The sequence below is a fragment of the Ammospiza nelsoni genome, chromosome 13, assembly GCF_027579445.1.
Source record: "Ammospiza nelsoni isolate bAmmNel1 chromosome 13, bAmmNel1.pri, whole genome shotgun sequence".
NCBI classification, from domain to species: Eukaryota; Metazoa; Chordata; class Aves; order Passeriformes; family Passerellidae; genus Ammospiza; species Ammospiza nelsoni.
Window position 1 is genome coordinate 14,658,831 of NC_080645.1, and position 15,211 is coordinate 14,674,041.

At 50.7% G+C, this 15,211-nt stretch overlaps 1 protein-coding gene across 1 annotated transcript in view; it reads right to left on the reverse strand.

The window, feature by feature from the left end:
* The window catches only part of VAC14 (VAC14 component of PIKFYVE complex), a 58,463-nt gene that overhangs the window by 24,300 nt on the left and 18,952 nt on the right, over positions 1–15,211 (reverse strand). Inside the window, exon 13 of the mRNA XM_059481394.1 lies at positions 6,385–6,538. Coding sequence (XP_059337377.1) covers positions 6,385–6,538 — 154 coding nt within the window. The remainder of the gene's footprint in view (positions 1–6,384; positions 6,539–15,211) is intronic.

The following is a 15,211-nucleotide window of genomic DNA, read 5'->3' on the forward strand; positions in this document are numbered from 1 at the left end:
TCAGCCATGAGTGCCAGCTCGAGCGGAGCACAGCGAATGTCTGCAAACCCCAGTGCATCCCTGAGCGCTCACCAGCAGCTCACGCTGTTCCCATCGCCTGCGTGGCCACACTATAAATCAACCAAGACAGGCAATTAGGGATCTATATTAAGGCCCTTATAAATATATATTGTACATCACCCTGGAACATTCAGGCTGTCTGGCTGCTTGATGGGCTGAGCTGTGTCGAGACCTACAGTATCCAAAGTGTCTCCACATTGCTCCGGGTGAGCCTGGCAGACTCCGAAACTAACTCGGATTTTCCTATCTCAGCCACAAAGTTCTGAACTTCACCTTGGCATAAAACATAACTTCTATTAATTTACTATAATTGGTTTCAAACTAGTCTTAATTAAAACCGGTGTGGACTTGCTTAACTCCATTGAAACCAAATTGAAATAAGATTGGAGCAGAATTGATTCCTTTCCGAAGCGAGCTAAAGCTGGGTAAGCTGGTTAAAGAGTATCCACAAGGGTATTTGCGGTGGTTTAGCGAAAATGATTTACCGCAATCTCTAATTGAAGCAATTTCAGCTCGGATATAGGCAGGGTAAGCTAAGAGTTGGCGAGGCCAAGCATCCTTCCCACCCGAGCGCTTTCCCCAAGGCATCATGTTTCCAGCTCAGCCCAGAGAATGATCTCCCCCAGCTCTTCTGGGAGCGCCAGGGATAAACGCGGCGGCAGCCGGAGCTGGTCCGCGAGCCCTGAGCCGGCCCGAGTGCCAGCGGCGTGGGAGTCAGCGCTGCCAGATGGTGCTGGGCGAAACCCCGGGCAGCGACGTGGGAATCTGTGCAGCGTCTCCCCCCGGCAGCCTTCCCCAGGATGTTTTGAATTTTAGCTTTTGCAAACACGGAGTGGCGAAGCCTCGCGGAGCAAGATAAAAATAGAGCCGTAAAAAAGGCAAATCCTCCCCTCCTCCTCCCAGAAAGCCGGCGCAGGGCGTAGCTGGAAACAGATGTGAACATGTCGGCAGCTCAGCTGGGCTCTGGAAAACCTCCACTCTCCCCTTTGCAGAGCACAGGATGCTGCTGACGAAATAAACCCACCAAAAATCTGGATTGTACAGCCAGGGCCTGTGCTCAGCCTGGTTTTGCTTGGACACACATGGATATTTCTCCCCTACCTACCTGGCTAAAGAGCCATGGGTTTGTAATTCCTGACTTCAACATCTCGACAAAAAGGGGGTCCCAGAATGGTTGGGTTACATATTTTGATGCCAAATGAGGCTTTTGCTGCTCCTTGCTCTCCCCCACCTTATGCAGGGTCTGTGCTCATGGCTGCCTTGGAGGAAGACAGCAGGCAATAATAATCCTGATGGTTTTCCTAGTAAGGTTAGCAGTTCACTACTGCCCCATTTTTCTTTGCTAAGGTAAATCAATAAGCAAAAATGCAGCAAGGGTATAGCTCAGCCATTGCTCAGGAGCACAAAGTACCCAGCACAGATGCAAACCAGGAATGAATAAGTTTCAAGGTGAGCTTAGAGTGGGCTGAAGCTTCTGCATGGAAAGGTAAAGTATACGGAACACAACCTGAAGACATGAGCAGCAATCGGGTTTGCCGGGCCCTTTTCCTACCAATACTCATTTTGCTAGTTTGTTTTTCATCTCATTCATCACCTCACCCTACAAATTCCTCATAACATCTTTGGGAAACTGAGGCAGCCCAGCAAAGTAACTCCAAAGGAAGCTTGGCTATGATTGATTTATCTACACCATCAACTTCTCCTTTGTCCACCACTACAAATCAGTAATCCCAGCTGTTATTTGGGAATCCCCAGGCTTTGTGGCTGGCTGTGTGCTGTGACCATCTCAGGAGGGATGGATACCTGGAGGCACGCCAGGCGAGTTAACACTACATCTGGATGGTCTCTCCTGGGGCTTTCCAAGGCATCCCAGCTCCTCTATTACACTGCATCCAGGAAAACAAACAGATCAGCCCTTCTTTCAAAGTCCTCTCTTCCTCAAGAAGCACAAGAGTGTTTTTGACAATCAACACTCCTGAACAGCTTCAGGCCAGTAGGAAAAGAGATGCCACAGACACCAAACATCAGGAGCCAGACTGCTGAATTTGGAGCACTCAGGACAGCCTTCTTTTCTCCTGCCTGCTTGGCTCCTCTGCTCCCTGCTGTCACACTCCTGATTCTACAAAAACTGTTGGAAACTGGCTCCTTCAAGAGCAAGTGGTTAATGGTGTGATGTCATCTGCCTCACTGCCTTTTGTGGGGAGGGTGAGTAAGGAAGGGTTTCACTTTTTTCCTTCTCTGACAGTGGAAATAGCAGTTTAGCAGATCTGAACCATCTGACAAGAAGTCACCTTCTCTTTTCTACTTTTCATGGACCTCCTGCACACTACAGACTCTCACCTGATTCTTGCAGAGGCTGCCCTAACATTTTACGGACTGTCTGGAGGTGGGACCTTGTCATACACTGCCACCTCTGCAGACCTACAATGACACAATTGAAGCAACAGACAACAAAAAGGAAGTGGTTTGGCTCACTGAGAATAAAATCCCCCCAAAGACATGTCAAAAGCAAACCCCTAAAACAGAATATCTCCACTCTGGAATGCTGCATGTTCTCCAGGGGGGATACAGCAGGACTAAACTCAAGAGACTACATTTCTGAGGGACTTCTAGCAGTCTCCTCCAGAGTAATCCACTGACTCCTGGGATATCCATGGACTGCCAGTGGAAACCAGGGACCTCAGGCACATTAGTGACTCCACATATGGAATCAGACTCCCAGCAAACATCCTATAGCGTGAGGTGCTCAGAGGGTGCAGCACTGTCCCCACCACCTCCGGCAGGAAGCCAGGCAGGAGAGACCGGACCAAGCTGGAGAGGAAACAAAGGGCTGTAACTGCTTCACCTTACAAAGCTGTGCAGAAAGGAAGGAAGAGATGTGTGCAAGAGCTACCCTGTGCAAGGCAGCATCCTTTTGGAATGAGCTTTTGTCTCTTGTGCAAAGCAGAGCTGTAGATGAGGCTGGAGGGCTTCCACCTATGGTATCATGGAATGGTTTGGGTTGGAAGGGACATTAAAAGGCCTTTAGTCCAACCCCCTTGCCATGGGCAGGGACCCCTCCCACTAGACCAGGCTGCTCAGAGCCCTTGAACACTTCTAGGGATAGCACTTCACATCTCTGGGCAATCTCTTCCAGTGCTTTACCATCCTCACAGTGAAGAATTTCTTCCTAATACTTAATCTAAAATTACTCTCTTTCAGCTTGAAGCCATTCCCCCATGTCTTGTCACTCCATGCCTTGTCCAAAGTCCCTGTCCAGTTTTTCTGGAGCCCTTCCAGGCACTGGAAGAGGCTCTAAGGTCTCCCTGGAACCTTCTCCAGGCTGAACAACCTCAACTCCCAGTCTGTCTCCTCAGCAGAGGTGCTCCAGCCTCTGATTATCTCTGTGGCCTCCTCTGGGCTTGCTACAACAGGTCCTTGTCCTTCCTGCGCTGAGGGCCCCCAATCTGGATGCAGTCTTCCAGATGGGATCTCACCAGAGTGGAGTAAAGGCACAGAACCACCTCCCTTGACCTGCTCACTTCGGTGACAACCACTCTCAGGTCATCTGTAACTTGTCTCAACTTTCCATGGTTGGAAAAGACACTCCCAAAGCAAAGCAGGCACTGGATTCCCATTGTACTGACCAGACTGGCATTTGCACAATCACTCCAAAAACCGGGAAGCTTTTGGGCACAGCCCCGCAGCCCTTATCCCTGGAAAAGTGGGCAGAAGGTACCAGGGTGACAATCCTGGAGGCCAAACCAGCCACCCTCTCCCAGGGCAGCCGCAGCAGGCCAGCAGGAGGTGCTGGGTCTCCCCGGCAGTGCTGAGCTGGGCTGGCCCCAGTTCATTGTGCTTGGAGAAGGCGTCGAGGGCAGCTGACCTTACGTAACCGGAGAACAAAGTGGCTAAATAAAAACTGGAGCTGGGAACGGGCTGCGGAAGTGGGACACGGCTTTCCTGACTAATCAACCAGCATCTGAAGGAAACCAAACTCAATGGCAGGGAAACAACTGCATAAACACATCCCGAGGGAAGAAAGGGAGAGAGAGGAAACGCGGGGAAGACCGTGGGGGCACTGGCCCCTTCCACCTCCACTCCTGCCCTTACTGCTTGGCTAGCCAAGCCTGGAGCGCCAGGACAGAGAGCACCGCAGGAAATCTGCCACGAGCTCAAGGATTTCAAAGGGTGACCCTGCTTGTTTACCTGCAAAGCCACCAACTGCACATTTGGAAGGGCCTCTGGGATAGGAGAGGATTTGGGTTGGGATAGCTCAACAGCTCTCCTCCCACTGCTGGCTTCAAGGGCAACTCAGTCTAAAGTGGATGAAGGAATGGAGAGATTTAACCCTGGGGAGAAGAGCTGGGACCCTGCTGCCCCCACTCTAATGGGACAACAGCATCCATCCTACTGCCAATACAGCACTGTCTGAACCACAGCAGGGAACAATCCCATATATCCCAGTACAAAACCAGTGACTCCAGAAAGGGGTACACCCTCTCTCTGTTGCCATCACCTCATGATTTTTGCCTGGGAATGGCAGAGTTTTGGCTCACTTGCTCTCACCATCCAGGACCATGCTCAGACATGGGGATTTCCACTGGCCACTGTCCTGCTCCAAAAAGTCCTCCCTTCAAGAAGTCTTCTGGCAAAAGGAGTATTTTCCAGGAGCCTCTGATTTTCAAGGCATAATCCAGGAAGGTCCTGGCCCAGCTCTGACCCTCAGTTTCCCTGGGGGAACTCCCCAGCAGCCCATCCGGTCTCATCCTTGGGTGGCCAAAGCCAGACGGGACTGGGGCCATGATAAACGCCCAAGGCCAATGAACCAGCTCCTTTTCCTCTCCCCAAAAACATCTGCCTTTGGTTAAAAGCCAATGACCCTGCAAAGCTCAGCTCCAAATAAATTCTTAAGGAACAATTTTCTGGTGCATTATAGGGAAGAGGAAAATAGGTGAGGAAGCCAGAGCCCAGTAGGACCTGTGTGGGGGCAAGTTGTCCCACCCTGGGGCAACAGGAGCTCTGGCTCCAGCAGATCTACTCCAGGAGGGGAGAGCCAGACTCTTTTTAAAGGTTACATTTGAGTAAGTGAAGCCAAGTTGCTCTTCCAGATAGCTAACAGGGGCCACGGCAGCCGTTAGGATCCACGCCATCCAGCCTGCTATTTTTAGATCATCCAGAAGGAAGGAAACCTCAGACAACCATCAGTGTGAGCTGAACTGCAGCTCCTCAGCTGCTTGGCCAGTGCTGCAGGAGCTGCTCCACCCAGGCAGTCTCACTTCTGACAGTGGGAGGATGGATGGGACTTGCAGAAAGCTCAGGGAGGTCACCAGCTCTGCAGCCCTCACCTCTCCATTGCAGAGATAAAGCTGCCAGCAGGAAACAGGTAGATCCACAAAAAAAAAAAAATCCCACCCTAAAAAGCCAAAGACCCAAGCTGGTTGCTGGTGCAGTGATTTATAAGACCAGGGAGGGGTGAGCGATCCAGGATGTTCAGAGAAAATAAAGCCTGGGGATGGGAAAGCAAAGCCTCTCACTCTGGTGGTGATTTTGCAAGGCCCTGTGGCTGCATCCTCTGCAGGGAGAGGCAGCCTTGGCTCAGTGCTTGGGTTGCAATCCAAAGCTCACATGAAACGTGCTTTTGGCTGGGACAACCTGGCCTGGGGAGTACAACAGGGAGGCCCTTAAATAGCAGCAGAGGAGGAGAAGGAGAAGCCAAGCAACTGTAAAGCATGAACCACAGACAAGGGAAGGTGAAAAAAATTTCCCCGTGTGCAGGATAATTAATGAAAGGTTATTTTTTTTTTAATCTCCCGAGTCCCCAGAAAATAGGATCGTCCCTCTTCATCGCTCTCCTGAGGTTTTGCCAGGCACTCAGAGCAACATAACAGTTCATAGCCAATGTGGGCAGCCTGGCACAGGGATCCCTCTGCAGATCTATGGATGTTTTGGAGATCTGGGATTGCAGCCAGCATCTCATCCTGCACTGATTCTAGGGCTCTGAGGGCTTTTACAAGGAGAAAAGACGCTGGAGCCCAAGGTCCCATAAAAAGTAGGACAACAACGACATCTCTCCACACTGGCCTCTGGGGCATCCTGCTGCTAAACTGAGCCCTAAATCCCCAAAACACAAACAAGGGGAAAAAGCAGCAAAAATAAAAGCAGCACCCTGTTCTGTGCCATGGCAGACTCGATTCCCAAACTATGCTGGGCGGGGATGAAGACATTGATTTATTACTGTAAAATAAGCTTCTCCTTTTGCCCGAGCAAACCTGACCGGTGCCATGGAAGACGGGGAGAGCCCAGGAGCAGGGAGGCACGGAGCTGTGGCACAGGGGCACTCACTGGAGGAGCTCAGCTGGCCAGGCCTGGCTGGGACATGCAGCTCCACGGGGCCAGGTCGCACGTCAGAGCCATCGGAGGGACCGTGACCCTCCTCTGTCTGTCCTGCTGGGGAAGAAGCAATCTCAGCCAGCAGCTCCAGGTCCTTCAGGATAACCTGTGGAGAGAGGGATGGTGCAGGGTGAGCTTTCCTTCCCAAATCCACACACAGAGAGGGTGAGGTGGGAAGCAAACACCAAATCCCAGCACATTGAGAAAGGTATAGTAAAAGAGGGCTACCTACAAAATTCCAAGTGGAAATTTCAAATGTTCGCCGAGGGGATGGGGAAGGAAAGACAAAAGAGAAAAAAAACCCCAGTTTCTGCTCTGAGAGTCCCAAGGAAGAATATGAAATCAAACCAAATTTACACAACCAGGAATAGGGCTTGCTTTCCCCTTGTCCCACCTTGTGGAAATCTGGGACTTGTGCTCCCTTCATAACCCCAGATTTGGGACAATCCCAGCAAGAGCACAGGGATGTTCTGGAGGCACATGCCAGCCAGCTCCCCTCTGCAAGGCAGCATCCCAGCGAAGGCTCAGCTCAGGATGTCAAGCCAGAGCTGCCATTCAGATTTCATAGCTCCTTTTTTCCAGAAGTCACCAAATCAGTCTATATATGGCACTTCTGGAGAAGTTATTACTGGGTGGGATTTTTTTTTCCATCCCCAACCCTTCTCATGTCTCAGGCTATTTTGGGTCCCCCTTCATTCAAACGTCCTTGGGTCGAGATGTTTCATGAGCTGTCCCTGATGCTCTAAGTGCAGCACGGCTGTGCAGAGCAAAAAGGCTGCCAAAAAGGGTCAACTGCCACGTCTTTACTCCTCAACATCTGGCACAGCACATCCCAACCACACTCTGCCCAGCAGAACAGCATCCCAGGCTTTCCCTGTACACTCACAATGCATCTTTCTGAAGAGCTGCAGTTATATGAGTTTTAGTTTCTGAGATAACATAGAAAACCCCTACCCTTGGAAAAACAAAAAGCCAACTATGGTTGTTTTTTTTTTTTTTTATCATGCTGGAAAATACAACCCCTTAAAATCAGAAAGAGGAGCTCCTCGGTTTTTCTTTTGCACAGATATCTTAAGCTAAATGCATTTTTGGAGTTTTTTTTTTTGTAATTAAGGCTGATTTTCAAGCCCCCAGCAGCCTCAGAGCAGGCAGTGTGGTGTCTAGGCACTGGTGAGGAAGCAGCCTGCCACAAGCACCACAAGGCTCCAGCATGCTTGGGAAGACCCTGTGCCTATAAACATGATTAAGTCTCAACTCACAGCTCCCAAAGGCAGGGGAAAAAAAAGACAACAACTTTTACTTCTGTCCCTGAAGAATGCAGCACCTCTGTGATGCTGTCAAGGCTGGGAGCTCACTGCCAGCGTGGGAGGACCCTGCTATCACCAGCCTTCATCCTCTTCCAGGGAGAGGAGTCTGTGGTCCCTGGCAGAGGGAACACCTTGGTCCTCCTTCCCTGCCTGGATTTCAAGCACCTGCGGCTCAGACAGAGATGCTGGCTGTGTTTAGTTTCAAGTGGAGGATGTCTCTGAGCAGAGCCCAGGATGCCAGCTCTCCTGAAGCCCTGTGTAGGTTCTCTAGTGGCTCATCATGTGACTCAGCTGAACTTGCAGCCTTTGAACAGGCACCAGCTTGGTTCTCAGGCTCTCACAATGGGGAAATAACACCCATAAAGGCTTCCAAGTCATGTTGGCTGAAACTGGCAAAGGGACTCAGGGCTTGGCTATGAGGGCTGGCAGTCAGGCAAGAGCCAGGACTCTCATTCATGTGGTGCATTTTACCAAACCCAACACAACCAGGAGCTGAGGCACTGTGTAGCTGATGTTCAGCATGACCTGGCCACTCATGACTGCCTTCCTGCTGCACTCATTGCTGCCCTGGTGCCCCCACCCAGCCACATCACCCAGCTGAGTTTTAACCAGCAGCTCCGACAGCTTGAGGAAACACAACCAAGCCCCCAGGCTAGGCAAGAAACAACCCTGCTGCATCACAAAGCTTTCAGAGTCATGCCTTGAGGTCAGATCCTTAATCCAGCCTCTCAGAGCTGTGTCATGAGCCCCATCTCTGAGATCCTGCTTGGGTTCAGGATGCTCTGGCCAGGGTAGTCAGGGCAGCAGAGACCAGCACCACTGGAGGGTATCCAGGGAGAGCACAGCTTTGGAGAGGTTAAGGAATATCCCCCCTGTGGTAGGTTACAGGCAGGAGGTGGAAAAGGCAGCATAGGCTGAATTTTGCCACTGAAAAACATGGGAGGAAATAACAATCAGGAGGGATCAGTACATGAGCACTGGGAGGAAGAGCAGGCAGCAAAGAGCTGGGGTTTTCCAGCCGTGGGAAAGAGGCAGGAAGTTCCAGCTCCCGCTGATTCTTCCCGCACGCTCTGGAGAGGGTTCCCAGCTGGGGACAGAGCAAAGGCAGGAGTGCTTGGTATGCACTGCACATCGCTGTGCTGAGCAGAGCTGGAGCTGGCTGGCTTTGTGCGAGCCAGGAGGCTGTAAGAAAGCAATATCCTGCCATTGCCATGGCAACGGCCGGCTGCGCCAGGAGCGAGCCGGGCCCATCCCTCAGGAGCCCCGCGGCCCTCGGACCCACAGCGCTGGAGCTGAGGGCAGAGCCCAGCCCTGCTGCCAGGCAAAGGTGTGATCCTGACAGCCAGCCCGCAGGATCAGCCCCCAAGGGCGTTTTCTGGTCCCAAGGGGATTTCTGGGAAGGTTTCCCAGTGGTGATGAGACATAGGACAGTGTGCCCTGCTGTGGGGAAACGTGTGCCTGGTTAGTGTAAATAGGAAGGAGCAGGAGAAGCAGCGTCATGATGGATGGGGAGACCTGTCCAACGTCTCAAGCCATTCCCAGCACAGGGATGAAGAGCAGCATGGAAGAGGATGAGCTCTGGGTGGCCAGGGAATGAGAAGCAGGTTTCCAGACAGTTATAAATAAGCAGCTATTTCTCCTCTCTGAGAATAGGCAAGATTTCTCCCTGCGTTGCCTCCAGAGCACAGATTTTGAGGGCACACACAACTGTCAGCTTCTCCAGATCTAGGTCAGGTTAATTTGCCGCTTGTTCTGGTTGAATGGAGCTGAGAGCAGCTCTGCTGGCAGTGGCACGGGGGAAGCAGCCCCTGGATGGGGTGTGCTGGGTGGGATGCACCTCCCTGTGCGTGCAAAGCGGTGCCTCGATGCTCCTGCAAGAAGGGGGGCATTTGTCTCTTGTCAGAACCCTGGGCTGGCCCCAGCCCAAGGCAGAGGAAGGGGAGGGGACCCCAAATGTGCTGCAGACCCCTGGGAGTGAGACTTAGCATCCCACAGCACATGATGACTACTAGGACACCAGAGCAGGCTGCAGCAGCAGCTCCTGGGACACATGCAGTGGGAGGGTAAGGACTGGCTCCTCAAGGTGCTGTCCTTGCTGGTATTTACAGATAAGTTGTGAAAAACAGGAATAAATTAAAATGCCTGTGTGCAGCAGGGAGATGCTCCTGGATGGCCTTGGATGTCCTAGTGGACATCTAATATTCCCTGGGCAATGAAATGGGGCACTCAAGATCAGGTTTTTCTTGCTAAGGAGGAGAAGATGGGAATTCAGCTGAAGCAAGATAATACCAAGACAGAAAACAAGAACATGAAGGGCTGCAAAGCACTTCAAAGAGGCCCAAAAATCTGGGAGGCTGTGGAAACTCCCATGGCATCTCCAGGATGGGCACTGCAGGTGGTGGAGAGACCCAGTGGGGACAAGGAAAAGCCAAGGATGCTGCTGGGTGCTTTCTCCTTCTCCACAACATAAATACAGCCCCATTTGTTTTATATTTTTCCTCCTTCTAATACTTTTAGCTGTAGCCAGGGAAGGAGGTGAGCATGGGCAGGCAGTCCTGGAGCCAGGAGTGGCCAGGAGCAAGGCTGGCTGAGCCCCAGACACACACAGTGTGAAAAGCAAACTTGCATCCCCCCCTGCCTCCAGCTTTAAAGACAGAAAAAGAAAAGAAAGCCCATCATTAATCTTCCCACACCAGTTTAACCAAACCTCTTTTTAGGTCCCCAACACAGCAACTTTTATCCTCTGATCTTGCCAAGATCTACTTTTTTTGCCTTCCCAGGAGAGGATGGGGAGCAGAGGGAAGGCAGAAGGCCCGGGGGCTTCTCCTCTCCTCCCCAGGGCAAACCCTGCCAGGTCATGCTGACACATGCTCACAGCACCAGCAAATACAGCTGGCAGTGGGGGAAGGCACTTGGTAACAGAGCTACAGCCATCCCAAAACAAACTGGAACCTGAAAACTCCCTGCCTACCCTCCTGCTTTTGTAAATCCCTCACTGTCCCTGCTGCTGGGGGTGTGAGGGCCAGGCCTGCAGCACCCAACACTGTCACAGCTCAGAGCACCCCTTTAAATGTGTTTAATTAGCACACATGGGAGCTCTACATGCCACCTGATGCCAGTCAGGGCAGGATGCCAAGGAGGTACTTCATACAATCATAGAATCCCAGAATATGCTGAGTTGGAAGAGACCCACAAGGATCATGGAGTCATGGAATCCTTAAGATTGAAAAAAAAAAAACCTAAGATCACAGAGTCCAACCACCATGCTCACAATCAAACCATGTCCAAGTGCCATGAGTGCTACTGCTTCATGCATTGAGGGCAGGGAAGGATGCAACACAGGTCCAGCTGGTGGATGGGGCTGGAAAAGCCCTGGAGTATCCCTTCAGGCTATGCTGGGGGAGGCTGGATGCCTGGAAACCCTTTAAACTCAACACCCACAGTCCTAGAGCTCATGACAGGCAAAGGGCTCGCTTTTATTTGCTGTCTCCCACCCACCACCTCCCTCTGCACACAGGGAACCAGGCACCCAAAGCCCAGCTCACCAAATCTTGCATCCTACATCTCCATCCCACCCTAGACCCTCCCTGAGTCAGCTTCCCAGGACAGAGATTGCTTGTCCTCCATGGCAGTCAGGTTTTCTGTGGTTTTAGTCTGCTCCATAACTTCACCCTGGAATGCTACAAGCCCCACCTCAAGCCCAGATTGCCAGTTTACCCCAGTTGCTCACTGTACAGATAAAACTGCATATACATATGTATATGTAAGTTAGGAAATTGTGGTCTGAAACTGGGCCTAAGCCAAGAAGCTCCCTATAGATCAGAATCCCCACAAAGAAACTTCCTATTTCTGCAGGATGCAGCACATAGATTATTGTTAAACCAGGTGGTCCTGAGTCCACTGAGAAAGCATCACCCCACTTCTGCTTACAAGCTGCTTCCACTTATGGTAAACCAGGCTAACTGCATTTTCCACTATCTGACTGGAACTGTACACATTTCTGTATACCCCATTTCAGTCCCAAGCTCACGCTCAGGGTCCCTCTCAAGAACCAGTTGCCTCCTTGCTTCAGTACCTCATAGCTTTGAGTCTCCCTCCAGAGAAGCTTTGCCACCAAAAAAAGTTTAAATAAAGTCAGGCATACATATATTGCAGTTCTCCTCTTTGCTGTCTTTAGCTTACACCTCTGCTTTGCATCAGATCACAATATTTCAGCTGTGGCAGGTGAAAGGCCAGGAGCTGGAGGACAATGGCTCTAAACCCAACAGGGCAAAGCTCCAAACCAAGCCACACTAAGACAGCTATTTGCTTTGGCACAAGCCTTTGTTCAGTGTCACTGTACTGGGATTGGGTGTGACAGGAGAAGTTTGCCAGGATTCAGTGTGACAGCAGAGCTCAGAGCAGGGCACAGACCTGGCTTTGAAACCCTGCAGTGCAGCAGTGAGACACAGCAGCAGGAAATGCAAAGGAAAGAGATGACTATCAGTACACCACCATCCCAGGGTTTTCTTCTCTTCTAGCTTAATAGTGGAAACCCAAGAGAGGGCAGAATGTTTCAGCTTCTTGTGGGAAGTTGGCTTGAGGGTCATGGAGAGGTCCAAGTACATCACAGAATCACACAATGGTTTGGGTTAGAAGAGACCTTTAAAGACCATCTGGTTCCAACCCCCCTGCCACTGGCAGGGACAACTTCTGCTACAAAAGGCTGCTCAGAGCCCCATCCAACCTGAACACTTTAATGGATGGGGCAGCCACAGATTCTCTCAGCAACCCGTGCCAGGGTCTCACCATCTTCACGCGGAAGAATTTCTTCTTAGTAACGCATCTAAACCTGCCCTCCAAAGTCAGTGGCAGTCAAGGGCTTAGTTCACTCTCTAGAGAAGGTCACCAACTCTTGAGGAGACTTCTGAAGGAAGCCTGGCCCAGCCACTGGGCAGGTTTTCATGTTAGCAGAGTTGAGGAAGCCAGAGTCTATCCTGCTTCACATCAGACACCAGCTCCACCTCATGCGTCATTCCTGCATGACTCAGACAAAAGTCCCAGCACAACTTTCAACCCCCAACAAGATGGAGGGGAGCAGATAAGCAAACAGGAACACATTCAGCCATAAAGAAACCATTCCATTCTGGAGCCGGAAAAAGGAAAACAAAGCCAAGAAAGAAACCAAGTAGCGTCACTGCTTTGCAGTTTTCTCAGAGATGCCTCAGCTCCTGTTGTGTTCACTCCAGCTCAGTGCCTGGATCCATTCAGAATCCAGGGAACTGAGAGACTACATCCAAAGCTGCCTTTGCACCATGAACTTGCAAAAGGAGGCAATTTGAAGAACGTGTCTTCTTTTCAGCAGTGGTGCCTTAAGCCTGCAGGTGGAAAGGTCCCACTCACTGCTCCCAAACAGCATCTCCTAACTTTTCATCCTTCCTAACATCAGTTTTTCAACCAGGGCAGCAAGCAGATAGTGCAGAAAAACCCACTCCCAGCAGGATTCAGTTACGTCTTGTAAGGAAGTTTTCAAGCACATCAAATTTTAAGCAGGGCTTTCATAGATTGCCTTCAAAACCAGGTCTCAAAGGCAGGACAGAACATCTCCCTGTCAGGAAAGCACAGGAAGCAGCATGAGGTGACGCAGTGCAGCAGCACAGCATCTGACAGAGAGGAATCCTGGATCCTGACTTGTCTACATATCAAAGGGAACTGCCTGCTTCAGCTCTGCTCCAACTTCTCTGTGCTGCCTTTGTGAATCTTAACGAGGTCTCTTGACCATTTCTTTACTGGCACAGGAGAATTGGGTAGGAAGGGGAATAGGAGAGATGGCAGAGATGACTCAGGACACTGCAGATGCATCATGAGTTACTGGCCTCTGTTCAGCACAGTGGAGGTGGTGCAACACCCTGTGCTACTTGAATGACAAAAACAGGGGTGAGAACTTAAGGGGCATGGATCTGGCTCCATCCAGCATGAGTCTTCCTTTGCTTTGAGCTTGATTATTTATGGCAATGCAGAGAGAGACTGAGAGCAGCTCAGCAAGAGAAGACCATAAAAATAAGGTGCCTGAGTACAGTCTTTCAGTTTGATGCGCAGACTAGCACTGACCCTCTGAAGCCAGATTGTCCTTTGGTGATGAGCTGGTGACAAACAACTGCTCCAGGGCACATCAGCAGAATGACAGGTAGCCTCCAAACTGTGTACAGGAGCCAGGAGAACTCTAGGCACTACAGAAGGATGTTCAACCTTGTTGGGAATAAAGATGATACTGGCACTGCTGCTGGGGAGGGCAGCATCACAGGACAAAGCACAAAAACCCTCTGAGGATGTGTGTACACCTCATGCTACACCACACAATGTGCACAGCCTTATCTGAAAAGAGGAGGGAGATGCTTCCTCATCAGAGCTGATGTTTAGGTCCCCATGCTAACCAGGTGATCCCCAGGCTGTTATCCAGCAGCTTCTGGGGAGGGGTCACAGCCTGCAGGTGACATGGGACAGTATGACTGTGCACACAAATACTGCACTGCCTAATCAAGCACCCCACATCCCCTTTTCTAACAGGCACTGACATAGCAGGTCAGTTAGCTCAGAGTGTCCTCATCACTCCCAAAAATGTCCAGCTCAAAACTTCCCTACTATTTCAGTCATTTCTATTTCCTCTGCAGAAAGCAGCAAATCTGGTTGACAGCCAGCTGAGTAGTGGTGTTTAATGGATTGACTCGTCTATGGATTTCCTTACAGAAAAAAAAAAAAAGCCACCTCCAAACATTTAAATGAATAGAAGCCAGGATTAAATAAATCAGCTTAAAATTACTTTTGAGCCATTCCCAGTTATGTCACATGGAGGAAATGCACCACCAGGGTCCTTTCTTCACTGTTTTTTTCAAATATTAATAAGCAGTGTAATTGCAACATGACTCACAGAGATCTCCTGCCAAGCTGGAGAGACTATCTGCAAGATGCAGGCTTTCTAGAGCGTTGCAAAGGCAGATGTGTGCTCGGGGACTCTTTTGGAAAGGTCTGCATTGTAAGCAGCAGGGGATGGAAAATGGCCAGGCAGTTGCTTGCCTTTGCAAGTCATTCCCTTGCTTGCTCATTCCCTTCCCTCCTGTCTTAACGACCCCTCACACATGGGATTTTATTGCAAGATTGAGGTTTGGTGCTCTGAGCATGTAATGCACAGAACAGCGTGTGATTTTTCTTCCATGAGGAAGGTCTGGGATGAGAAACCAGCCAGGATCATTTGTAGTTCTGGGCAAGAGGATCCAGCTGATGGTGGAGGCTCCACCAGTGCCCGGGCCAGCTGTGGGCCATGCTGCTGGCCTCCCACCCAAGCACTGAAATGCTCCAGGAAGCAACTTACAGGGGGATAAGACAACAACACCACCAAAACTGAGATGACTGGAACCAGAGAAGAGGGGTGAAGAAGCAAGACAAGGAAGCAGGAAAATGGTGCAGCACCTTGGGAGGTGGGAGATGAAGAGCTC